Here is a 26099-nt window from a genome sequence, read left to right as displayed (position 1 = left end):
TAGCGCAACCTATTCATTTCAAATGATACCTTTTTATTTTCTGCTAAAAACACAACCAGCTGAAAAAGAAATACAGCTCAAAGAGTTACTATAACTTGAGATTGAAAGGGGTTATAAAAAAGTCAGTTTTTTTCCTCCCTACAGGTAAAAATTCAGAAAACAAGATCGAAAGGAAGCCCTCGTGTGAGGCATGAAAGAGTAAATCGTTGTTCAGAAGAGTGTTTGAGCTTTGAAGTCTGCTGGTAAGAACAGGGTCTAATACATCTATCCAAGCCATCTCAGTGTTAGTCCAATAACCAAAAGAAATGAATGCAGCCTGTGAAACATTTCATTATACACCACGTTCACATGAGCATTGCTTTTGTGCCAGTTCTATTAATTTCATGTGCCAAAAGCCACTTTCTTCCCATAAAACGTGGTCTTTGGAGCATTTTTTTAATTCATATTGTTGCACTAAGGAAGCAAATAGTGGCAGATATTCTTCTGCCCAGTGTTGCATTTCATTCTATCTCAGATATCAATCACATAAGGTTACGCATAACAAATTAAAATCCATTGAGTGCATCTGGAAATTTATCTCGTGTGCAGCCGCAAAGCCAGAGAGGAAGAAAGGATTTCACGGCTTTGTGAAGAGAAGTGCTGAAAAACTTTGATGTGGACTTCACTTAAAAAAAAAAATCTGCACGAATCACGCTAAAACATCTTACTTCATTAACTGTGTTTACCTCCGGGTTCCAGCCAGGCAGACTTGTAACAAGAGGAGGAAACTTTCCCTGCGCTCCAGATCCATACTCTAGTGGAGAATAACAAATAAGTCATTGTTAAGCACGGTGTGGGGCTATTTTTCCACCTGTCCACCGCCAAAACTAACACTTGTGTATCGAGTATACACAGTGGGAGGATAGGCAGGCCCTTTTTTTGGTACGGCGCTGGAGACACGTATTTCTTGCTGAAGAGTGATGCAGTTGAGTGCAAATTGAAACATGCCAGAACATTTGGTCATAGTCGCACATTTTCTGTGCTTTGAAAAGGGGAGGCTTAAAAAAAACAAAAAAACCCAAAGCCTGCCCTGCTCTGGTGGCCTTGATGTGTCTCCAAGGCCCCCACGGTGTGTTTAGTTTCTGGTCGGGTCATCCATCACACATGCTCCTCGTTGGTGGGTGGGGGCTCATCTCTCACCCCTGCTGAGTCTCAATCTGGAGGCTGGAAGAACTCTCCATTGTGCCTGCAGCACCCTGCAGCCCTCTGGCTATGATCTGACTGCATTTTCTAGCGCTGTTTACGGTGCTGGGATGTGATGCTGGGCTAAACATCAACCGTTCTGTTGATAAGCCACAATTAACCTCTGAGTGGACACATGGGTTAACTTATACGTGATTTTTAAGAGATTATTTTTAGAAACAAGTCACGAGTAAGAAATGAAGTAATCAGCAATACAAACACACACTTTATTAGAAATGAATTTTATATATATCTGAACAGGGAACGAGAACAGGAATGTGTCTATGTTTTATTACTGCTATATGATTTGGCATGGTACATACTCAAACAACAGACTATCTAAATGAATTATGATTGATTCAGATCAATCGTATACGCCGCTGTTCCCTCTAGAGAGCCTGTAAGCAGCTGGCAGCTATAAATCAGCTTTCAGATTTAACAGACATGGCATACAGCACTGAGTGGGATATTTTTTGAGTCAGGAAGAGATACTTTTGTTTCTCAGTCATTTCCCCCCTTTCTAAAGAACAGTCTGTCCTCTCTCCCTCCTCCTCTCTTACTCTCCTGCCCCGCTCCCTCCCTCACAGCTGTATAATTCATGTGGCATTGTATTTATTGTGCAAACATGGGAGTGCGGGAGCCCATGTTAGGTAAGAGCAGAGTGTGGCGTCAAACACCTTGGGTCTGACAGCAGAGAGTGTAAGCCCTGCACTGCACAGCTGCTAAAAACAAGTAGCCTGCACGTAGGCAGGAGAGCAGCCAGGATTCAATGTGTAACTAATGAATTTCACAGTCCACAGGCATTATAATGAAGAGAATTCAATGGCAGGGACACAGATTGAAAAATGATATAGCATTATTATTTTAATTTTACAATTACAAAATCTGTTTTGTTTGAATTGTGTTGTTTAATAGTAAGAGAATGCTGTTCAGCAAGGTTTACACTCAAGGAACATCAAAATGCCATTGGTGAGGAGCAGGGAACAAAGCCAGTGACAGGTGTGTCCCTCCGCCACAGTGGTTATCCTAGCTTCCTTTAACCCTGTAGTGGCAGAAGTGGTGCCAAGTGTGGTCTCATTTCAGCCTTGTTCCTCGCTCTCAGCAATAACTATACTGACTATTCGAAATTCTAATCATAATAAATATAACCAGCAGTACGTTTTATGCACAACTGAGCACAATCACTGAAATGTAGAACCCTCAAGAACATATGTCACATAAAACAGACAGCCAGTGTCAGTTCTTTACCTTTCAGCCATGCAGGTATTATATTTTTAATAGTTTTTGTTTAAAAAAAAATCATATTTCTCCGCACGGGTTTCAAATGGTTTTTAGTTAATACCCTTTCTCCGATAAAGTAGTCCATAACAGATGAAAGGCAAACCACTACCGTAAATAGAACCCTGTGTTTGACTGAACACAAAATCATCCAGTCACAGCTTTAGTTGGTGTGGTTGTTCATGACGACGAAGCGCTCGGCCAATAGAAGCGCGTTACTGGGTGTTGACCCCTGTGAGCCGCATCACCACCCCATTCCATGTCCGTGGCGGAGGACTACTATAAAAACAAACAAGCCCAAGTTTTAAAGGGCAGAGTTGTAAAAACTCCCAGGCTGTGGGGAGTAAGCTTGGAAGCCTGCAAATCGGAATTCAACTGTAACCCCACGGAAGAAAGAAAATCGCCTGGAGCGCTACAATATTTTCTATCTTCTTTAGAAAGTGACACTAGAAGCTGTGTAGATTCTAGCGTTTCCTGGAGCGGACTCTGGTTCGTGCAAGAAGGACCTGCTGATTCCATGTAAGGTAAATATTAACGTAACGTCAATTTCTCGATCTCTGACACAGCCGTGCATCACTCCTCCTATATCTCTTGTTAGTTTTCTAAGTGTCGCAGTCAGTGATGTTATTAAACGAAAGTATTTTTGTCGAGTATGCGAGCTGTAGCTTCCTAGCTAATTAAAATGCTACACCGCTTGGTGTCGACCAGAGTCCGGCTAAAACGCCAATTTCCAGCTTATGTTGCCGTTAACAGTGACATTGACTGCCTCTTACGATCGACTTTCATTGTGCGCATATCTTGCGGTTGGCACACGCGATGTCAGCGCGAGGTAATGCTGATAAGCAGCTGGGCGAGCTAAACATTAACACTATCTGCCTTCTTGATAGCTAGCTTGCCACATTTCAGTTCACACCCATCATTAAGTTGGCCAGCTAATGCTAGGTGGACGACAGCGACAGAGCGACGGGGTGAGAAAGCGGACAGTTTGTGTATACAGCGCTGACAGGGTCACGTACGCTCTTGCTCTGCTGTAACAGAGGGTTTTATGGCCGTGGTTAGACTTTGAATGATGATTATGTAACAATTCTCCTCGCGAGTGTGTACGTGCTCCTCTACCTACTGTAGCTCAGCAAGGATGAAAGTGCTGGAATAGCCCGGCTGGGTTATTTAAAATGACGCTTATCCAACTAAAGAAGGCTGGAGTTTGTCTAAACATGTCCAGTGCGAATAGGAAGCGATCGAAAATCCGTCTCACTATTGACACCTGCCATTACATCCACCGCCCTCTGCAGAGGTCAACCATGGGTGCACTTATCTGTCACACTAGACCGCTGGGGAGCATGCACTGCTGACACCATCTGAGTCAGTGGCCTGTATGTATTTATAGCTGTTGTACAGCTGCGATGCCAGCACTGCTGTGCAGAGAGGGGGAGGAAGTGGATAGTGATTAAAATGTTGTTTTTTTGTTTTGTTTTTAAATGGGCCCAAACTGATAACTGTTTTGCTTTGCTTGTGTTATGCTGTGAACAGCTGCACATCTATAACGCGTCCCCTTTTCTTTCCATTTCAGGGTCCTGACTTCGTCTCTGCTGCAGGACGTATATTTGTTTCGGCAACGCGTGCTGAGCTTTTTCATTACACTCATCACTGCTGCCTTGGAGGGTTTTTGCAACGCTTTGTGGGAGGAAAAAGCAAACCTGTGACAGTAAAAGAAGCCCTCTTGCCACTGAAAGCAGCTATGCAGCTTGAAATTCAAGTAGCCCTCAACTTTATTATTTCCTATTTATACAACAAACTCCCTCGACGACGAGTAAATATCTTTGGCGAAGAGCTTGAGAGGCAGCTGAAGAAAAAATATGAAGGCCACTGGTATCCGGATAAGCCATACAAAGGGTCAGGGTTCAGGTGCATCCATGTAGGGGAGAAGGTGGACCCCGTGGTGGAGCAGGCAGCCAAAGAGAGTGGGCTGGATATCGAAGACGTCCGGAATAATCTTCCTCAGGACCTTAGCGTGTGGATTGACCCGTTTGAGGTTTCCTACCAGATCGGGGAAAAGGGACCGGTTAAGGTGCTGTATGTGGATGATAACAATGAAAATGGCTCAGAGTTGGACAAGGAGATCAAGAACAGCTTTAATCCTGAGGCCCAGGTCTTCATGCCAATCAGCGACCCTGTCGGGGCTTCTTCAGAGTCCAGCTCCCCCTCCCCTCCTTTTGGGCAGTCTGCTGCGGTAAGCCCATCTTTTATGCCACGCTCCACCCAGCCCTTAACCTTCACCACTGCCACCTTCGCCGCCACCAAATTTGGCTCCACTAAGATGAAGAGCAGCGGACGCAGTAACGGCAACAGCGGCAGTAGCAGCAAGGTGGCTCGCACCTCCCCTACCAACAACCTTGGTCTGAATGTCAACACCCTATTGAAGCAGAAAGCCATCTCCACCTCCATGCACTCGCTGTACGGGCTCGGCCTGAGTCAGCAGCAGCAGCAGCAGCAGAAAGCCTCTGCTCTCTCTCCCAACGCCAAGGAGTTTGTGTTCCCCAGTCTCCAGGGCCAGTCCAGCCCTGGAGCAGTGTTCCCCGGGGAGGGCTCCCTGGGGCTTGGCCCACTGCAGTACAACAATGCCTTTGACATGTTTGCAGCCTACGGAAGCCTCAACGACAAGTCTCTTATGGATGGCCTCAACTTCAGTCTGAGCAACATGCAGTATTCTAACCAGCAATTCCAGCCAGTCATGGCTAACTAAGCTCATCATCAGAAGATGCTATTTATGAATGACGGTGGCTCAAAAAGAAGGAAAAACAAAACGCACACTTAGAAACTGGACTTTAAGGATGTAGTGTCTAGTCAATAAAGCGCATGTGCCCAAGGGTGTTTTGACCACGCCCCCTTGAGTTAGTTTCTACTAAAAGCTTGTTGTACAAACACATCCAAGCTTGGTTACTTCAATTCAACATGCATCATTGTTTTTCTTGATTTCTTTTTGCCAACCAAGCACAAAGTTTTTTACTATGTTGAGGAAAATAACTTTAAAATAAAGTTTAAAAAAAAATGATAAAAAAATACAAGCTTCAAGTTCTGGCCTCTTACAGTATTTTACAGGTAGTAAGACAAGGCTGATTTTTATGAATTGGCACTTCTAAGTGGGGTTACTTGGTCTTTTTCTAATTGTATAATTTAATTTAGTACAGAGTTTGTAAGATATCAGAGTATATATTGTTTCTATGACATGGTGTTGCATTTATATCTTTTTACTACTCCAGTGATCTGTGATGGCTGCAGCAGCTTTTCCTTATTTTTCTTTCTCTTTTTTTAAAAAGATAATTGTTAAAGAAATCCATCTTTAAAAAAAACAAACTATACATCAAATATTCTGAAGATTGTGTACAGAGTATTCCTTAGTGGTGGAAGTAAAGTGTAGGAATATTTGCTTTTTTCTGGAAGATGAATTGTATTTTCTGTTAAGAGGTTAAAAGATTTTGCTATACTATGGACAAAATGTAATCGTATGAATATTAATTTTGTACCTACATTGTGCAATACTTGATAAAAAAACAAAAACATTAAGGTATAACAAAGTATTTTGAGTCAGTGTCTTACATGTCAAGAGGGACTGAAATAGTTTATATTGTTAAGTTTGTATTAAATGCTTAAAAATTATATGCTTGTCTTTATTTTTTTTAATTTCATATTTGCACCCCGGTCTTTTTAATAAAATAAACTACAGTTGAACATGATCTGTGGGATATGGACTTATTTATTACCTCTTATATGCAGACTTGTCTTTAATATTTAGCGTGTGTGAATGGCTATTGTGGTGCTGCCCTATCAAAGGGTAACAAGGTTAAAACTGGCAGTAAACTTCAAATTAGTTTATGATCTGTTATTGTCTTTGTTATCATGGCTGTGAAGATGGGTGGAGTGTGTTGGTGGTTTTTTTTTTTTTTTTTTTTTCCCCCCCTTCCCGTGTGTGTGTCATGTGTCACAGCAGAATGAAACGTCACACAAAAATGTCACCCAGCTTGTCTTTCATTTTGAGGAAAGTTTGGGTTGGTGTCACTATGATAAAGGAGCGCAAGTGTGTTGCTCTGGTTAGTGACTTGATTGCGCAGACAAAGGCAACGACTGGTATCATGTTCCTGTTTTAGCTAGCAAAAATGGAGATGGGTTTTAACATTTAGTTGAGTGTGATTGCTTGATCTTTTAGTTCCCAAGCGAGCAGGATTTCAGAACTTTTAATACCTTGCTCACATATTAAGGCAATGTCCCACATTTTGATCGGATCTGATGTTCAAAAGTGAACATTGCTCGACAGTCTGCTTTTTATCCAGTGGTTGTAAAGAATGCAGAAAGCATCACAATGAAAAGAAAATTCAGTTACAACAATGATTGGAAAGCTAATTATAATGACACGAGGCCAGGAGAGGAGAATTCTCAGTTTGTGCTCAGCTTCGTTTCAGGTTTAGTCATTTACCCGCCCTGCTGAAACATATGGAGCATATGGAGATATTAAATTTTGAGTTTTCTGCCCCTTATACTTCACTATGCTTAAAGGGTTTTACCCTGTATTAAAATTGCGATTTTTTTGTGTTATACTTTAAAATTCAGATGACGACAGCATTATTAGCCTCCCTATAAAAAATTTATGTTAAAAAGAGTATTCCCCAAGTGCTGTCAAGCAGAGCAAGGAATATTTAACACAGCTGTTCCAAACATCCTAGTATCATTTTAGACGCTTACGTTATTTTACTTTGAAAGGCGTGTTGGGAAATCTCTCAAATTTCTTCTGGCGGGGACTTTCATCTTCAGTTCAGCTCACAGATTTTCAGTAGGATTAAAGTCATGTCAGTAACCTTCACTTTGGTCTTCTGGAGGTAATTCCTCGCCAGGAGCAGCAAATGTTTTGGGTCGTTGTCGTGTTGAAAGACAAAGCGACGATCCATACCCAGCGTTTCCAGTATGCGTAGTCTTTCCACAGGTTTGTCCTTAGCATAGTTCAGTCTGGCTTGAAGTCTTTGAAATCCTTTGCTTTCTATCTCTGCCGGGCTTGTTCTGTACTCGTCTTTGAATTTCTTGACGATGCTTCTCACTCCAGTTCTTGACACTTGGAAACGCTCTGATAACTTTGTATGTCTGTCTCCTGCTTTGTGAGCATCAACAATTCTATTTCTCAAGTCTAAACGGATTTCTTTTGTTTTTGGCGAGATGCTTTCTCGAGTGACAGCTCAAACACTTGCTGACATTTTTATAGTACATGTACACTGGAAGATAACCCTCAGGTTTAACTTCACTTTCTAAGCTTTGAGCATTGCAAACTTAAAGCACATCTTTGCACAGCAGAGTTTTGTGCCATGTCTTAATGAGAAGATGACTTTAATTTTTTTTATATTTGCACACAAATATAAAAATAATCTAAAGAAGGACTTTGGGAAAGTTTGACAAACAGCTCTTAGGTGACTATCAGTCCCAACAACAGCTAGAAGAAATAAAAAAAAAATGCATGCCAAACAAGCACTCAGGTTTCAGGAGGCTATAGATGGATTAAATAAAATGACGTCCATTTGTTCCTGACAAACCAGTTCCATAGTGCATAGTTTCCAAAATCTTAGACTAGTTTAGCAGGTAAGATGCATCCTAGTGTCCAACCCAACCACACTCTTTGTCTCACCTTTTGTTTATATATAAGTCAGTCTTATTCTTCTCATATTTTTAGACATGTTTGACTACTCAAAACATTTTGGGGGTGACATATTTTCTTCTTTATGTCTTTTGGCATTGAAATGACCAATAGACATGTAGTTGATGCTGTTTTTAAAGTCTTAAAGATTAAAATAGTTTGGAGGCACTGTCTGTGGTTTAATAAGCTTACTATACAAGAATCAGCCATAACATTAAAACTTGCTGCCTAAAATTGTGTGGGTCACCTTTGTGCATATATGTGGGTCACGTCTAAGGGTGTCCTGTAGTGTCTGGCACAAGGAATTTGGCCTTCTTTGGTTCCTGTGTGTTGTAATCGGGTCCATCGGGTCATCCTGTGTTGAATTTAGGTAGCTTGGTGGCCACGTCAACACCCTGGACTCTCCATTCCTGGAGTATTTTTTGTGGTGTGGTGGAGGAATTATCCTGCTGGGGGAGGCTGCTGCCATCTGCGAGTGCTTTTGCCATGAGCGTTGTGCAACAATATTTAGGTTGTAATAGTAATTTTAATAGTAACGTCTATATGAATGTTATATTACAAAAGATCTTTGTGTTTTAGTGAGAACAACAACGGTTATCACTGTGCCTGTCAGTGTTTGTAATGTGTTCAGTGTGTTTAAGTGTATCATTCCCTTGTGCATTAACTATAAATACCTACAAGTATTTCAAATTTGTACTCAGTATTCAGTAAATGTGCTTTCCACTGCTACATTTCTGGATGATCATGTACATGGCATCATGGCAACCCTCAGTAATGTCTTATGCAGCCTTGCACAGAGCTGAAACACTGGAAAAGGCCTTAGTGGTATACATCTGTTTCTGAATTCTTGTTTGCTATAATGAAATCCAAATCTCAGTTAAGATTGCTGTGGCAAATAAATTGCTCAGAATCCCCAGCATTGCAAATTAATTCCTGCAGGGCTCAGTGGGAGTAGCTCGCGGAGGATTAGAGGGAAAAGCGATTTTTGCTAGTTTCGATTCCACCCTTGTGAGACACAGTTGTACTGGAAACATTCTCGGCTGTGAGTAATGTCAGTGCTTTTTTTTTTCTTCTTTTTTTGCAGAAACACCCTGCTCTTCCCTTTTTTTTGTCCGATAACACGCTCCTGGAATTCTGGATGCATTAAAGTGAGTGTTGTATGCTCAGTAAATACAGGAACATTTAACTAGCTGTGGAGCAAGTCCATTTTGCACACTGTGCACTGCTCTAGTTTACTGGGTCAGCATGTACCAGAGAAACTATTTTAGTCCTCAGCTTAAACCGTTGCATTACAATATAGGCAATGAAGTCGATGAAGCCTTGCAATCTAAGTGGAAAACAATATTCAGAACACACACACACACACATTCGGTTCCACATGACCACCTCAGCTCTCTGGGATAAACAGGTCCACAGATGGTCTGGTGTCACACCAGCTGGGAGACCCCCGTGGTGAGGGGTGTTGCCTTGCTGTGACTCCATCTTGTCTGTTCCACAGTGTGCCCCCCTCCAGATACATTCCTGACATGAACTGCATTTATTACTCAAAGGGCCTTATCATACTGTATCTCTGGCATGCCCAGCCGTGTAGTGTGCCGTAGGACTAGTGTTTGTTTTGAAGGGTGTTTCTTTGCCTGTGTTTGATGTTACAATAAGGAGCAATAAGGGCTGAAATAACCTTGAGTTGAAATTTAATAAAAAAGACTGACATTTCTAAATGTATTTGCTTTTGTGCCAAGATTTAGATACGTAGAAAGATAGATCCTTATGAATTCATACTAAGTAGCAGGGGGTTAGCTTACTTTGACAAAATTACCTGTTCACATCCAGATTTAAAGATTTAAAGATTCATACTTTTCCATGCAACTGACTGAAGTGGGACACTTTTTGTTCTTTATTTTATGATTGTTGACTTTCTTGCTCCTGTCTTTACAGTTACTATTGCATTGCAGCTTTTATTTAGCTTAGCATAGCAAGCTAAGGGAATCTGGTAGCATTAAAAGGTTAAAAGAAGCTCTTGAATTATAGTGACTCGATTTTGGAAAAATGAGTTCCAGACTGAGATGTTAACATTCTCTCAAATTGAAACAAGTAGTAAAAATATAAATGTTTGGATGATTGTTTAAACTTATTTCACTATTGGTGTATATTCAGGCATTGCATGTGTGAACATGTAATTGATAATAATGCATCATCAATCATTGGTTTTTTATTAGCACTAACCCTGAAAACTAGCTAAGTTAGATTATAGAGCAGAAACAGCTCTCAGTAAATTGTTTGAACGCTCTGAGTAGTAAAATACTACATCTTTTGCAGGACTATGCAGTCCTGTGGAAAAACCTTACTGCTTCTATACAAATACAGAGGGAAAATCAGAGTCAGGTGATCAAATGCACTTCTGTAAAAGCAGAGATTTGTGCAGTTTGCTGGTTATAAGTCTGTGCAATGCTAAGAGAAACTGCAAAAAAGCTATATGCCATAAGGGAGAGAGATGTTGACTCACTGATCCATCAGGATCACCGGGATCTACAACAAGGACATTTTGATGTTATTCAGACTGGGTAAGAGTCACCAAATGGTTGCAAAAAGAGAGGGAAGATGATCTTGAATGACGGTCTGGAGTTGCCAGAAAGCAGAATAGTACTTATACAGGACAGCTACAAGTACCCTGGTAGCCCAAGATGAAAATGCATGAATGTCAGCCACAACCAAAGATCTCCAGAAGGTAAGAAAGTAGGAGAAACCTTCTCTTCTTTGCAGAACTTCTTCGTTGGTGATTTTCTGTATATAAACGCAGTGTCAGCCGCCGGTCCGAGTGTCAGGTGAACTGAACTTCAGTTAAGAAGTTATAACCTGCAGTCTATCTGGGTCAGATATAAACCAAGTTTAAGTGGAGTTTATTTTCGTTATGCTGACTTTTTCGTACTGCGTGCTAGCTAGCATGACTGAGTTTCTATACAGCTGGGTGGTGCTATGAAGTTAATGATGTTGAACTTTATTTTGTTCATAGGTTAATTTTAGAGTTGCCAACTGTCCCGTAAAAAACAGAATCATCTCGTATTCAGAGAAAATATTACAGGTTTCGTATTGAGGTGAAAAGGAACATTTTGTCCTGGACTTCAGCTACAATGAAAAAGATACAAAGCTGGATTTATTCTGTGTTTACGCTGCACAGCAGCCTCTTCTCCTCTCATTCTCTCCCCCTCCCTCTCCTGTTTCTACTTCAATCATGAAACTGATCAATGATCAGCTGATCGGCTTTTCTCTCTTGTTTATTTATCGCCCACTTTGCGCCAGAAAGAGGAAACCAGCGGATGTCGCGGTAAACAACAGCAGCACGTTTAAACTTGATCAGCTGTTGTTAGAATTTATTTAATATTAATTTCTAGTATCAGCTGATGTTTGCTGGAGCCACAGCTGTAAAGCTGCTGGTCATGATGTCGGTTTGGATATGTGGTGAGAGGGAAACATGAAGATGAAACCAGGAGATGTCCTTACTGGATCATCAGAGCTGAACAGGTGATGGAGAAACAGGTTTACCTTTTAGGTGACATGAATGAGTTGAAGGGAAGTTATGAACTGTTTCTGAGAGACAAATAACACCAGGATCCTTTTTTAGGTAGCTGACAGCTGGTAACTGTGCAGGGGCGGGTCTAGCAAAGTGTTGCCAGGGGAGCATGTAGGGCATTAACAGGGAGAGGGGGGCACAAAGAAATACTTTCTTATTCTCATTTAAAATGTCTCACTTTTAAAAAAATAATTATCTGAGTCTTACAACAAACGATTGATAGATTAATACATATATACCATCAGAACAGTGTAGATCACTGTCACAACAGCATTTGTTTTCATTCAAACCCATATGGAAAAGATATATATAAATCTTATAAAGTTTGTATCTGTCTTGTGTGAAACTTGTATGAAAAGCATATAAGAGTGAAAACAGATATAAGATCCCTTGAAAAATTATATAATGAAACTTGTATGTTTCTGATACTTACTAAAACAATGTATGAAAGTAATGCGAAAGTGGCCACTTTCATGAGTAAATCATATAAGTTTTTACTATTTCTTTTCCGTATGGGAAGGCTTTATGATTTTTCCTATAATGGTGGGCCGGTCTCTAGTCAAATTCCCCGGGACGATTTTTTTGGATGAGCCGTTGCACTCATGGAGTAATTTTGCCAGGTCAGTGAATCCAGGGAAGGTCCAGTTGAAAGTCTCCATAGTGGCTCAGATGGACCCTGTCAGATGTCAGTGATGTTTCTCAGCTGTGCTAAAGTTTCTTTAGATTGTGTGTGATGTGTAGCTTTTTATTCTCAATCTTCACTTATTCAGGTTCTATTTAAGTTATTTCTTGATCCAACAAGTCTGGCAGTAATCAGGCCTTTGTGTGGGAAGTGAAAATGACCTAATTTAGCTTAGCTAAATTACCAAGAAAAAAATATTTACACACATCAGTTTTTAATAATGATGATTAAATCAAATTAGACTTGTTAACTGGTTAACTAGAGATATATTTTTTTTGCGTGTTTGTTTGCGAGGCGGCTGCTGTTTCCAGGTTATATTTTAAATCATGCTTTTTATTTGTTTTTGTTTCTAATGTCTCTGTAAAGCACTTTGAATCACCTTGTTGTTGAATTGTGCTATACAAATAAACTTGCCTTGCCTTGCCTTGCCTATATTTTAAGTATGTAGGCCAACTGGCTCCTGACTTTTGTTTCAGATTTGACAGAAAGATATCTGAGTGCTCGTCTGTTGATCTTTTCATCTAGCTCTTTGCAGTGAAGCCAGCAAGTTTATTACTCTTTTAAATATTCTGTACTGATCCATGTTCACAATAAGAGAATTAGCTGCTTTTAAAATTCAAATCCAGGATTTATTTCCACAATTATTTTGCTGGGGAACTTTTCATCTTTATTTTCAGTCTTCTTTTTGTGCAAATAAAACACATTTCTTTTTAAATGGTTTTAAATTTGCTAGAGCAAGAGTAGTTATCAGTTTTTCGTACTGCTCAAATAAACATACTATAACTCTCAGCTTGAAGGTCCAAATGGCTGTGCTCGAAAATGTTTATGCAAAGGACAAGTCAGAGTGAGTCATCCTGAAGTGCAGATGATACATTTGAACTGTATTTTAACACGGTGGTGTTTATCAAAGGCTCCCAGCAAGGACAGATGGATCCAAGTATGTCAGCACAAGGAACAAAGAGGGGAGTGAGGAGGGGAATTCAGCGTGTTTTGGATCGTAGCTGATACCAGATGAGGGTTTTAGAGCAGGCCAGAGATGAATCATGAAGAGTATTACACTTTTTCCATCTCGTTACAGATCATCAATAGGTGCTGCTAGGTTTTAACCTTGATCTCAGCTCACAGTTCTATACTAAGCCCATGATCAGAGGGGATAGCACCTGTTCCTGGTTATTGAATTTGGCATGTACAGTCTAGCGGTGACATTTCAGAGGCTTGAGGGCCAGAGATACCGCCACGCGAGTGGGAAGCACATCTGCAATTCAAGGAAGCTCAGCATTTCAGTCCACTGAAAGAAAACAAAGACCAGAGAGAAGATAAAGAGGATATAAAAAAAAGCTCCATCCAGCTTGTGTTATTCACTGATAAACCCGGAGCTGAGACTTTAATGAATTCAGGCTGCGGTGCGTTTGGCCAGGACACAACCTCAGCCAGCCGCTGCTTTCAAGTGCTGCCAACTCATTTTAGTGGGGATCATCCATTCGACCCTATTCTTATTCCAAGCCAGACAATCATTCAGCCTAAAAGCACCACATCTCAACTATATGAAGTCATAATCCATATTTCACTGTGGCTCTATAAGCCTGAGAGGAAAGTAAAAGAAGGGGCTGATTGTATTGCTATGCTCTGCCTCTCTGTCTCTATTTGTTTTGGTTTGAAGGCGCAGTTGAGAGTTACAGTAATGCAAGGGTGTTGCACACTTCAATAGGTTTAAAAATAGACCGTGCAGGGTTTCTGCGTCATCGCAGGAGAATCCTCGCCACTCTTAGTATCCCTCCTCCCTCCTCATCCTCCCACCAGCCAACCATGTCTGACTTCACAGCAGGGACTGCATGCATGCAATTACGGCATGGAAATATTCTTTCCGCTTGCGCTAGCATCACAACCTGCTCTGACGTAGCACCCTGAGAGGAATGAATACCCTTTTGAAGAACCTGGGTGGGTCACTTTCTAGAGTTATGCCGAGTACGCTGCCCTCCCAAGTTAAAGGTATGAAGGAAAGCTGGAGGAGCAGGCAGGTCTGCCTGTGAAAAAATAGACAGAGACAAAGGAGGGACATACAAAGATGCTTTTCTGACTGCATTAATGGCAAGTCATGTAGCCATGACAACACTTTTCCTTCACCTTGCTGTAGCAGAAAGGGGGCACGAGCTGTTGAATTAGGCCTGGGCAATTTGTCGAAAACAAAAAACAAACACTGAAAATCTCTTTCCTTCACAAGTTTAATCTTGTTTATTAGACTGTGGGAGGTTGACAGAAACACCGCTGGGTCCCTCAGGTTGAGGCTCATATACAGATAATCAGTTGGAAAATGGCAGAGTCAGGAGATTCCAAAGTGGTATATACTGAAGATAATGGAAACAAGAGTACCAGAGTTACTTTTATCTCCACTGTTTTCATTCATCTGAAAAAAGCGGATTGGTTGTGGTGTGAGGTCTTACACAGTAATCTGATCTTTTCCCCACTTAGATCAAAGTAAAGCTCAAAGGATACAGTAGGTTTTTGTTACAACTGAAATGCCTCCGTTTCCCCTCAAAGTTCATTAACAACAGTTTTGAGTATTCATTAATACTTTAATGAAAAGTGACACAACTTGCCAATTCTAGTTCACTGAATATAATAATTTTGTTTCAGGTTCTTGTAAACTATTGAACTATATTTGGGTTTTAGAATTATGGTTAAACAAAAGAACCATTAGATTTCAATTGTGACAGGTAATTTTCATTTAAATACTATAAGCTATAAAGTGACTGAATTAAATTTATAATTCAACCCACAATTTGTGGTATAATTTCCCAAAACTTAGCATGTAATTGTTTAAAGTGTTGCCATTTACAAGAACAAAATTTCAGATATTTACAAATTTTAGTGGCTTGAATCAGATTCTGGGATGATTCGAAGCCTAACCCTAAAAAATATGTCATTTTTGATCTCACAAGTCATGTGTTTTTTTGCACGTGTGTGTTGTGGGTGCATAAATACACACACACACACACACACACACACACACACACACACACACACACACACACACACACACACACACACACACACACACGTGGATAAACTTAACTCATTGCTGGGTAGTTGGCAGGTAACATGATGAATAATTCAGCTTTTGTGAATATAAATAAAATGTTATTGTCACTAAAATGACAGTGTGCTTTAATGACAGTGACAAAAAAAAACAGGTCACTGTAGTGTTGCTAGGTGGTTGCCAGGCAACCTGATAGCGTCATGACATATCATGCATAACTGAAGATTTGTAAATAGAAATAAGACATCACTGCCATTATGTAACAATGATACAATAATTTTATAGGGCATCACAGATGGATAAATATTAAAACTAAGTTATTTTAACCTTTTGCTAAGTAGTTGCTAGGCAACATGATAACATCACAATATCTGATAAGAACCTTCAGACGCCTAAGATGAACCCGTGTGCCAAGATATGTTGCTTCAGATTGTGTAGAAGGAGTTGTGAACAAAGAAACAAATACAAAGACAAACGGTTTATGTATTATAATAAGATATTAGTAGAGTAAAAGTTTTATTATTATAAATATTAGTATTATAAAAGTCCATAAAAACAAAAATATATCTAATAATAATAATAATGTATATATAACAGACATATTAACATATCAGCGTATTTCCCACGTATCCACAGGACTGTGACACACTGGTGTAGGTGTTCTTACTGTTGGTAAGTATCTATGCGTGATTAAAGCAGCAGTGGTCAATATTCTCTAATTAAAAGTGAGTCATATCACTGGGTGTAACTTTAATGAATGGTTATATTGAAGAAGCCCCATTGTGCAGCTTAACCCATCTGTAAAAAGCATTTTAGCCTTTAGCAGCAGGTTTTACAGCTTAAGGATGACATAAAGCTAATATAATTTATGTATTCATTACAGTTTTCATTATGGTGTACAAAGCATTGCTAGGTTGCATTAAGGTGCTGACCTGTACTATGCAGTGCTAACTCTGGAGTGTTTGTATGAGTTCTGCTTCCACAGTAATCCTGTAAAGCCTTGCTTGGCAGTGTGTCTGAGGACAACCAAGCGTAGAGGAAGTAATGGAGATAGGTTTGGTGTAATACATCCCTCTTTTTCACGCTGCTCTTGTATCTCCTTTTTTTAAAAATTCCCAGCTCACCCAAACCCCATCATTCTCTCCAGAGCCTGGGAAGTTTCTTCTGTATTTGATGTTCTCCGTCTGTGTAATTTAATCTCAGAGATTCCCTACAGCTCTCTCCGACCATAAACCTCTGCTCTAATAATAGGAAGCCGAGGCGCAGTCTCCTCTCTAATCTGTGCCTCTGTGAGTGAATGTTTGTGTGTAACTGCTCCTGCTCCTGCACCATAGAGATAACGCTCCATTTGTTTTGGCCACTCTGAGACTAGGGTAAATTTTACTCCCAAATTGCAATAGTGATACAGAATCTGGGAAAGGAATGGTTGACATACAAAAGGCCAACTATTAATGAAAGCGTCACTGAAATTAATATGGATTATTATTTCCTTTTCTGCTAATTGACCAGTTTTCCAACTTGTAGCATGCACAATTCTTATTTGCTTTATAAATTAATAAGATACGAGCAAACTTGGATGAAATGTAATAAATAATGCACTTATTTCCAAGATCAAACAATATATCATTAACTATTTCCTAACTTTTCCTTATCAGATTGCAATAGAAAACGACCACGAAAACGCTAATAACCCTAATGTATGCTAATAAAAATGCTAATGTTAGTCTAAATGAGTTTAGGCTAACATTATAATTCCTTGTGTCCTACTTATTAAAATGTTATTAAAAATTAAATGTCCACACATTTTATGTTTGCATAGTTGGATCAAAGAGTTAACTTTGATTTTAACAAGCTAACTGATGTAGCTAAGCTAAGTTAGCTGGCTAGCTACAACTGCTAAAAATTGTAGCTTCAGTTTAAGCAAGAAGAACATAGTCAGTGGCTAAAAAATCAAGAGTCCTGATGACCCTGATGAAGGCCACAAGCCGTTGGTCAATTATTAAAGTTGTTCATCTTCCCTTAAGTGTTGCTGGAGTTCCTGCATTGTGAATTCTTTCGTCCTCTCCATGCACCTTGGAAGTAGGTGAAGTTGTGCCAGAAAATTTTGCTGTAAAAAATCAAGAGCACATTATTGTCTGTTGTTGAAAGTCAGTGACACCTCCCTTTTTTAAAGTTTGCCAATAATTTATAGGTGTGTATCTGCTGCTGTCATTTTTGATTAAGAATGGCTTTCTATTTCAATCTAAAACCTTAATGAAAAGTGTCATTATGATAACTGAAGCATGCTGGGTTTAGTAAGTTAGCTTACAGCCAGTCGCATTACATCCCTTGTGTGTCAAATGAAAGCGGTGAATGACTCTGAGCGCTATGGGCTGGTTGCCATGTTGTTGTTTATGTAAGCCGAGCATGTATAGAGGGAACCACTCCAAGATGACTCACTGCTGGAGGATTCCTTTCTCCACCAGACGGAGGCAAGTTAAAATGTGTCTCTGTTCTCTTGCCTTTGCATGTCCTGTTGCTCTTACAGAATTATTAAAATGCTGTAGCTCCTGTCAAGAGGAGTGATTAGAAAAACAGATAAGGTGAGAACAAATGCCAAAGGGGCCTTCCTCTAAATCAATGTTTGCTGTAGGAGCAGAGCAGGTGAGGTTGTTTGAGTCCTGATTGTAAATCATAAATGTGAAAACTTTACTGAAATGTTCTTTGTTTGTCCATTCTGAGCCTTCATCACCCCACCGCCATGTTTCATTTATGGCCCACATCAAAATAGATGGAGCGCAGTCAGCTCCAGCCTCTGTCATATTTCTCTCAGAAGAGGGGCCGAGGGATCGGCGCTGCACATTAAGGAGCTGTCTCCCACGGTTTAAATATTTCACTAGCTGAGAGAGTAAATGGTGTTCTGATGCGCTACATGATATTCAGTAAAAGGTCAAGGTGGAATGGAAAGATTCACATCTGTGCCGATTTTAGGACTCCGCGAGACCAAGTGCTGCTGGGAAATCTGTCGGCTGGAGTAACATCAGCCTCAGATCATTACTCTGCGGGTCGATATGGCTTTCATTCCACTACCCCAGCTCCAAGCCTCTCTGAAATATCGACTCATTTGATTTCTTCTTAGACTTGTGGCCTGTGGATATACAAAAATCCAGCCAATGAGCTTTTAACTTTGCAGTATAAATTTATATATTAAGCATTACTGTCACATTCAGTATGTCATCATGTTGTTAGTGCTGACGGTTTTGCTCTGTATGAGCTTTCTTACTCAAAAGGGAGTTTCAATATATTCTGCTTTAGGATTCTATCTTATGTTTACAGTAACAATAGAAATGAGCAGAAACTCAGGTCCAAAGAATGTCTTCTCCATTTTTTTCATTGTTTGCACTACAATGAGGTGAACTCCCTGACTCTTACAGTACAGATTTTGGTTACTCACATTTTGCACGCTTGCATTCCTGTGAGTCCTCAAACGTGGTTATGTGACACATGCAAAGGATGGCACGGATTTAAGGGCAACACTTCATTCCTGTGAGATGTGGTTTAGGTTTAAAAAAAAAAGCGACAACAAAACAATGTTTGCTGCTAGAATCCACAAGAGACGTCATTATATTGGAGTATTACTGTATGGAAAGCACTGTAGGAGTGCACTGAAGAAATGTTGGTGTGAAGGACACGTGAAATGAAACACTGAGGGTCATTTACACTCAGCTGGTGTCTTTCAGTTTCATGCAAGTGCTTTTCATTATCTTCTGATTTGGTCACATTACTGCTTCATTTTTTCTGTGTGCTCAGAGTTGCTCATAGCTTCAGGGTTTGAAAAGTAAAGTAAGTGCAGAAGGTTTTTAAAAAAAAAAGAAGTCTATAGAAATAATCCTCTTACGTTACCTGACAGTAAATGTCACAAATAATCCCCATGTATATACCTGCAGTGTTGGGTGTTGGGGGGAAAAGTACTTTATTGAGGTGCAATAGCTTATCACTGTAGTGGTATCCTTTGAGGTACTACCACTGAACTCTTGACAAAGGCTGCTTATTTGTTTGCACCTTACAAAGCAGTCTTGAACATCTGATTGATTTACTGACCAAAGCTTGATCTCACATCCTCATCTTCAACCACCATTGTAAAGAAGGTCCATAAGACTAAATGAAACTTTTGACTAGGGTGGACCCAGGCGCAGACAATGATGCAGGAGACTATGTTTCAAACTGAAAAAGAGCCTTTATTGGTGGCTGAAAAGTAACACTACAAAAACAACCTGTCAGAAACAGCTAAACATGAACCTGGAACTTAAAACTAACGACCAAGAACCTGGAAATATAGCTGGAGACACACTGGGGATGATACACACACGCTACATATACACGCAAGGTAACAAGGAAATGGCAGACAGAAGGGGGACACAGCTGAAAATAATACACATGATGAGAGAGGGAGGAAGCAAAGCAGAATACCACACATGGACCTTCAAAATAAAACAGGAAACACAGAACACAGAGAAGCCACATGACAAAACCTAAGAACTGGAAATACAAAACCATCACACTAGCAGTTGAACCCCAAATAAAAACAAAGATCCATAATAATATAAAACCCAAAACACTGGGTCACCGACCCAGGGCCGTGACAGTCAAGTAGTTTTAGTCACAGTTTAGGCATCTTAATTGTTTTAGCTTCAGTCTAGTTTTAATTGACTAATTGTTTTGGTCAACTTCATGAAAAGCATGGAGCATGGGAGCTGAACCTCCCCCTCTGTTTGACGACCTGTGTAATATTGTGTTGGTCCCTCCTCCCTTGGTGCCTCCATGGATCAGATTTTACCAGATGCTGGATTGGTTTGAGACCTGGGGAATTTGGAGTTTGAGCTACAGTAGCTTGTCTGTTGAATAGGCCTTGGATAGTTCAGCCTTGGCTCCACACATGCCTCAGTGAGTCTTGGCTGTCCCATGACCCTGTCACTGGTTCACCACTGTCCCTTCCTTAAACCACTTTTATAGATACTGACCACTACAAACCAGTAATGCTCCACAAGAGCTGCAGTTTTGGAGATGCTCTTTCCCAGGTGTCTGGCCGTCACAATTTGGCCCAATGTCAGACTCATTCGAATCCATACACTGGCCCATTTTCCCTGCTTCTAAATATTTCATATGCTCCCACACACTAAAGAGGGCTATGATGAAGAAAGTGTTCTTCACTTCTCCTGGCAGTGTTCATAATGTTATGCCTGATTGCTGTATGTACCTCTTAATATGTACTTTTTGTCCCTCAAAAAGATACACATTGTTACCCTGAGGTGTGTAAATTAGCTCTGGGGGCCCAATTACTGAATTGGAGACTCGGCTTCGCACCCTTCATTCACCCGTAGCTAGCCAGGCCCCTGTAGCTGGTGCAGCCGAAGATAGCGTAGGCCCCGCTAGCTGTTCCCCGGCAGATCCCAAGCAGCTGGGGAAAGAGGGCGGCTGGGTCATGGTGAGGAGGAAGCATAGTCCTAAACAGAAGCCCCAGGTACACCACCAACCCGTTCATGTGTCTAACCGTTTTTCCCCACTCGGCGACACACCTGCCGGGGGTCAAACTCTGGTAATTGGCGATTCTGTTCTCAGACATGTGAAGCTAGAGACACCAGCAACCATAGTCAATTGTCTTCCAGGGGCCAGAGCAGGCGACATGGAAGGAAATTTAAAACTGCTGGCTAAGGGTAAACGTAAATTCAGTAAAATCATAATTCACGTCGGCAGTAATGACACCCGGTTACGCCAATCGGAGGTCACTAAAATCAATATTGAATCGGTGTGCAACTTTGCCAAAACAATGTCGGACTCTGTAGTTTTCTCTGGTCCCCTCCCCAATCAGACCAGGAGTGACATGTTTAGCCGCATGTTCTCCTTAAATTGCTGGCTGTCTGAGTGGTGTCCCAGAAACGATGTGGGCTTCATAGATAATTGGCAAACCTTCTGGAGGAAACCTGGTCTTGTTAGGAGAGACGGCATCCATCCCACTTTGGATGGAGCAGCTCTCATTTCTAGAAATATGGACAAATTTATTAAACCCCCCAAAATATGACTATCCAGAGTTGGGACCAGGAAGCAGAGTTGCAGTCTTACACGCCTCTCTGCAGCTTCTCTCCTCCTGCTACCCCCCCCAAAAACCCATCTCCATAGAGACTGTGTCAGCTTCCAAAAAGACAAAAAACAAACTAAAAACCAGCAACAAACAACTTAAACATAAACAATTACAAAGAAAGAACAATACAGTATCCACATCTGAACCAAAGAGTAAAACAGTGAAATGTGGATTATTAAATATTAGGTCTCTCTCCTCCAAGTCTCTGTTAGTACATGACTTAATAATTGATCAACAAATTGATTTACTCTGCCTTACAGAAACCTGGTTGCAGCAGGATGATTATGTTAGTTTTAATGAATCAGCACTCCCGAGTCATTCTAACTACCAGAAACCTCGAAGCACAGGCCGAGGGGGCGGTGTGGCAGCAAGTTTTCACACCAGCCTATTAATTAATGAAAGACCAAGACAGACTTTTAATTCATTTGAAAGCCTGATGCTTAACATTGTCCACCCCAGCTGTGAAACTCAGAAACCAGTCTTGCTTGTTATCATCTATCGTCCACCTGGGCCTTACACAGAGTTTCTGTCTGATTTCTCAGACTTTATATCTAATTTAGTTCTGAGCTCAGATAAAATAATTATTGTGGGTGATTTTAACATCCATGTAGATGCTAAAAATGACAGCCTCAACATGGCATTTAGTCTGTTATTAGACTCAATTGGCTTCTCTCAAAATGTAAAACAACCCACCCACCACTTTAATCACACTCTAGATCTTGTTTTAACATATGACATAGAAACTGAACATTTAACAGTGTTTCCTGAAAACCCTCTCCTGTCTGATCATTTCCTGATAACATTTACTTTTACAATAATTGATTACACAGCGGTGAAGAGTAGACTTTATCAAAGTAGATGTCTTTCTGAAAGCGCTGTAACTAAGTTTAAGAATATAATCCACCCACTGTTATCATCTTCAATGCCCTGTACCAACACAGAGCAGAGCAGCTATCTGAATGCTACCCCAACAGAGGTCGATTATCTTGTTAATAATTTCACCTCCTCACTACGTACGACTCTGGATACTGTAGCTCCTGTGAAAACTAAGGCCTCAAATCAGAAGTACCTGACTCCGTGGTATAATTCTCAAACACGTAGCCTAAAGCAGATGACTCGTAATCTGGAGAGGAAATGGCGTGTTACAAATTTAGAGGATCATCATTTAGCCTGGAGAAATAGTTTGCTGCTTTATAAGAAAGCCCTCCGCAAAGCCAGAACATCTTACTATTCATCACTGATTGAAGAAAATAAGAACAACCCCAGGTTTCTCTTCAGCACTGTAGCCAGGCTGACAAAAAGTCAGAGCTCTTTTGAGCCAACCATCCCTTTAACGTTAACTAGTAATGACTTCATGAACTTCTTCACAAATAAAATTTTTATCATTAGAGAAAAAATTACCAATAATCATCCCACAGATGTAATATTATCTACAGCTACTCTTAGTACCATTGATGTTAAGTTAGACTCTTTTTCTCCAATTGATCTTTCTGAGTTAACTTCAATAATTACTTCCTCCAAACCATCAACGTGTCTTTTAGACCCCATTCCTACAAAACTGCTCAAAGAAGTCCTGCCATTAATTAATTCTTCGATCTTAAATATGATCAACCTATCTCTAATAATCGGCTATGTACCACAGACCTTCAAGCTGGCTGTAGTTAAACCTTTACTCAAAAAGCCATCTCTAGACCCAGCAGTCTTAGCTAATTATAGGCCAATCTCCAACCTTCCTTTCATATCAAAAATCCTTGAAAGAGTGGTTGTCAAACAGCTAACAGATCATCTGCAGAGGAATGGTTTATTTGAAGAGTTTCAGTCAGGTTTCAGAGCTCAGCACAGAAACAGCTTTAGTGAAGGTTACAAATGATCTTCTTATGGCCTCTGACAGTGGACTCATCTCTGTGCTTGTCCTGCTAGACCTTAGTGCAGCATTCGATACTGTCGACCATAATATCCTATTAGAGCGATTAGAACATGCTGTAGGTATTACAGGTACTGCACTGCAGTGGTTTGTATCATATCTATCTAATAGACTCCAGTTTGTGCATGTAAATGGAGAGTCCTCTTCACACACTGAGGTTAATTATGGAGTTCCACAGGGTTCAGTGCTAGGACCAATTCTGTTTACATTATACATGCTTCCCTTAGGCAGCATCATTAGAAGACATAGCATAAATTTTCACTACTATGCTGATGACACCCAGCTCTATCTGTCCATGAAGCCAGATGACACACACCAATTAGTTAAACTGCAGGAATGTCTTAAAGACATAAAGACCTGGATGGCCGCTAACTTTCTGCTTCTTAATTCAGATAAAACTGAGGTTATTGTACTCGGCCCTGAAAATCTTAGAAATATGGTATCTAACCAGATTCTTACTCTGGATGGCATTACCTTGGCCTCCAGTAATGCGGTGAGGAACCTTGGAGTCATTTTTGACCAGGACATGTCCTTCAACGCACATATTAAACAAATATGTAAGACTGCTTTCTTCCATTTGCGCAACATCTCTAAAATTAGAAATATCCTGTCTCAGAGTGACGCTGAAAAACTAGTTCATGCATTTATTACTTCCAGGCTGGACTACTGTAATTCATTATTATCAGGATGTCCAAAAAACTCGCTGAAAAGCCTTCAGCTAATCCAAAATGCTGCAGCAAGAGTCCTGACAGGGACTAGAAAGAGAGAGCATATTTCTCCTGTTTTGGCTTCCCTGTTTCCCAGCTTCCAGTTTGGATTCGGGAGACAGACACTATCTCTACTTTCAAGATTAGGCTTAAAACTTTCCTTTTTGCTAAAGCATATAGTTAGGGCTGGACCAGGTGACCCTTAGTTATGCTGCAATAGATGTAGGCTGCCGGGGGATTCCCATGATGCATTGAGTTTTTCCTTTCCAGTCACCTTTCTCACTCACTATGTATTAATAGACCTCTCTGCATTGAATCATATCTGTTATTAACCTCTGTCTCTCTTCCACAGCATGTCTTTATCCTGTCTTCCTTCTCTCACCCCAACCGGTCGCAGCAGATGGCCCCGCCCCTCCCTGAGCCTAGTTCTGCCGGAGGTTTCTTCCTGTTAAAAGGGAGTTTTTCCTTCCCACTGTCGCCAAAGTGCTTGCTCATAGGGGGTCATATGATTGTTGGGTTTTTCTCTGTATCTATGAAGCGCCTTGAGGCGACTTTTGTTGTGATTTGGCGCTATATAAATAAAATTGAATTGAATTGAATTGAATAGGGGTTAATTAATGAAGGATTCTTCCTGGAGGGACAAAAATTAAGTTTTAGTGTGTTACACGGCATCGTGTCACCTTGTGATTCAATTACATCTCTCCATATGTCAACACTGTTTCATCCAAAGGCAGGGGGGTCCATATTATGAAACAGCATAGTTGCCATGTTTGCCTAGTTTCATTTACACTGTATTTATATTAAACTTTCTTAGCTCTTACTGTCTTCACCATCATAAATCTCCAGTGCATGCTAGCTGCTCTACTCTGAAGCTGCACGTTGCCAGATACCAACATCACTGTAGGGTCACAGATAGTTGCAATTCCCTGAACCTGGTTCTGACAGAGGTCTCTTCCTCTTAAAGGGAAGTTCTTCCATGCCACTTTGCCCTTGCATCATGTGATGACTGGGCATCTACTGTGCAGTGTAAAGCACCTTGAGACAATTCTTATTGTGAGATAAACTGAAGTGAGGTAAACTCTTACTAGTAAAATATATTCAGCTTACTGAAACTGACACAAAAAGCACAGTCCCTGTGCGTTTGTCCCTTTCTGCCCTACATGTACAGGTTTGCTTGAGGCCAATTTAATAGTGATAAGAGTGCATTTTGTCATGGCTAATGAGCGTGGAGTCTGTGCTTACATTCTTACAAGTACTCGTAAGACCCATGTCACTTGTTTACATCTACTCCTGCGCTCTTAACATGTGCATGCTGCCCATCCGCCACACGCTAGAGTGATACTTTGACGGCATAACACTTTAACTCCACTTCCACGCAGCAGCAGAATTTTAAAATAACTTTAAATAGAAATGTAGCCGAGTAGCACTGTAAAATTCACTTGTTCAAAGCTGGCGAGTGTATGTCCGTGTGCGTGCGTGCGTGTTAGAGCCAAACACTTTCTTGGTATTAAGATTCTCATTACAGGATCAGCTCTTTCATCCTGGGGTTCAAAGTGCCGCCCTAGCCAAAGGCAGTGGGCGAGAAGATATGCATTACCATTTGATGGAGGGAGAAGAGGAGGAGGAGAGCAGGAGATCAGAGGGGAGTACAGGGACACGACAGAGGAGAGAGGAGGAAAAAGGAATGCAAGGTGCAAGGAACAAGGGGAGGTCCTGTGGAGGTTACTAGAGGGGTTAAAAGTGGGAGGTGGGGTAGAGGCAGGTGCCCATGTTAGACGAGGAGCAGTTTCAGGATTATGTAATTCGAATGATGGGGATGAGGGTCTGAGTCTGCACTAATGCACATGCTCCCTTGCTAGCCTGGAGTCGTCGGCTGGTAAAGGACAGACG

At 40.7% G+C, this 26099-nt stretch overlaps 1 protein-coding gene across 2 annotated transcripts; it reads left to right on the top strand.

Annotated features, from left to right (window-relative positions):
• Positions 1-2785: 2785 nt before the first annotated feature.
• Positions 2786-6233, top strand: tob1b (transducer of ERBB2, 1b). 2 transcript variants are annotated; one of them, XM_085283738.1, is made up of 2 exons: positions 2786-3018; positions 4070-6233. In XM_085283738.1, exon 2 carries the CDS (start codon positions 4238-4240, stop codon positions 5240-5242), a length of 1005 nt encoding a protein of 334 aa, XP_085139864.1. In that variant the 5' UTR covers positions 2786-3018; positions 4070-4237; the 3' UTR covers positions 5243-6233. The 2 variants fall into 2 exon arrangements, with proteins under 2 accessions (XP_085139864.1, XP_085139863.1); XM_085283737.1 differs by having other exon boundaries at positions 2786-3023.
• The last annotated feature ends 19866 nt before the right edge of the window (positions 6234-26099 follow it).

This window comes from Mchenga conophoros, linkage group LG8 (assembly GCF_057382185.1).
Source record: "Mchenga conophoros isolate Kocher_MC1m ecotype Shallow Benthic linkage group LG8, M_conophoros_male_GT1.1, whole genome shotgun sequence".
In the NCBI taxonomy this organism is placed as follows: Eukaryota; Metazoa; Chordata; class Actinopteri; order Cichliformes; family Cichlidae; genus Mchenga; species Mchenga conophoros.
The sequence above is the reverse complement of the archived record's forward strand: the minus strand, read 5'-3'. Positions and strand labels throughout refer to the sequence as shown.

What these genes read in the sequence shown, in the direction of transcription:
- tob1b (XM_085283738.1), top strand. Translation starts at nt 4,238, where the DNA reads ATGCAGCTTGAAATTCAAGTAGCCCTCAACTTTATTATTTCCTATTTA.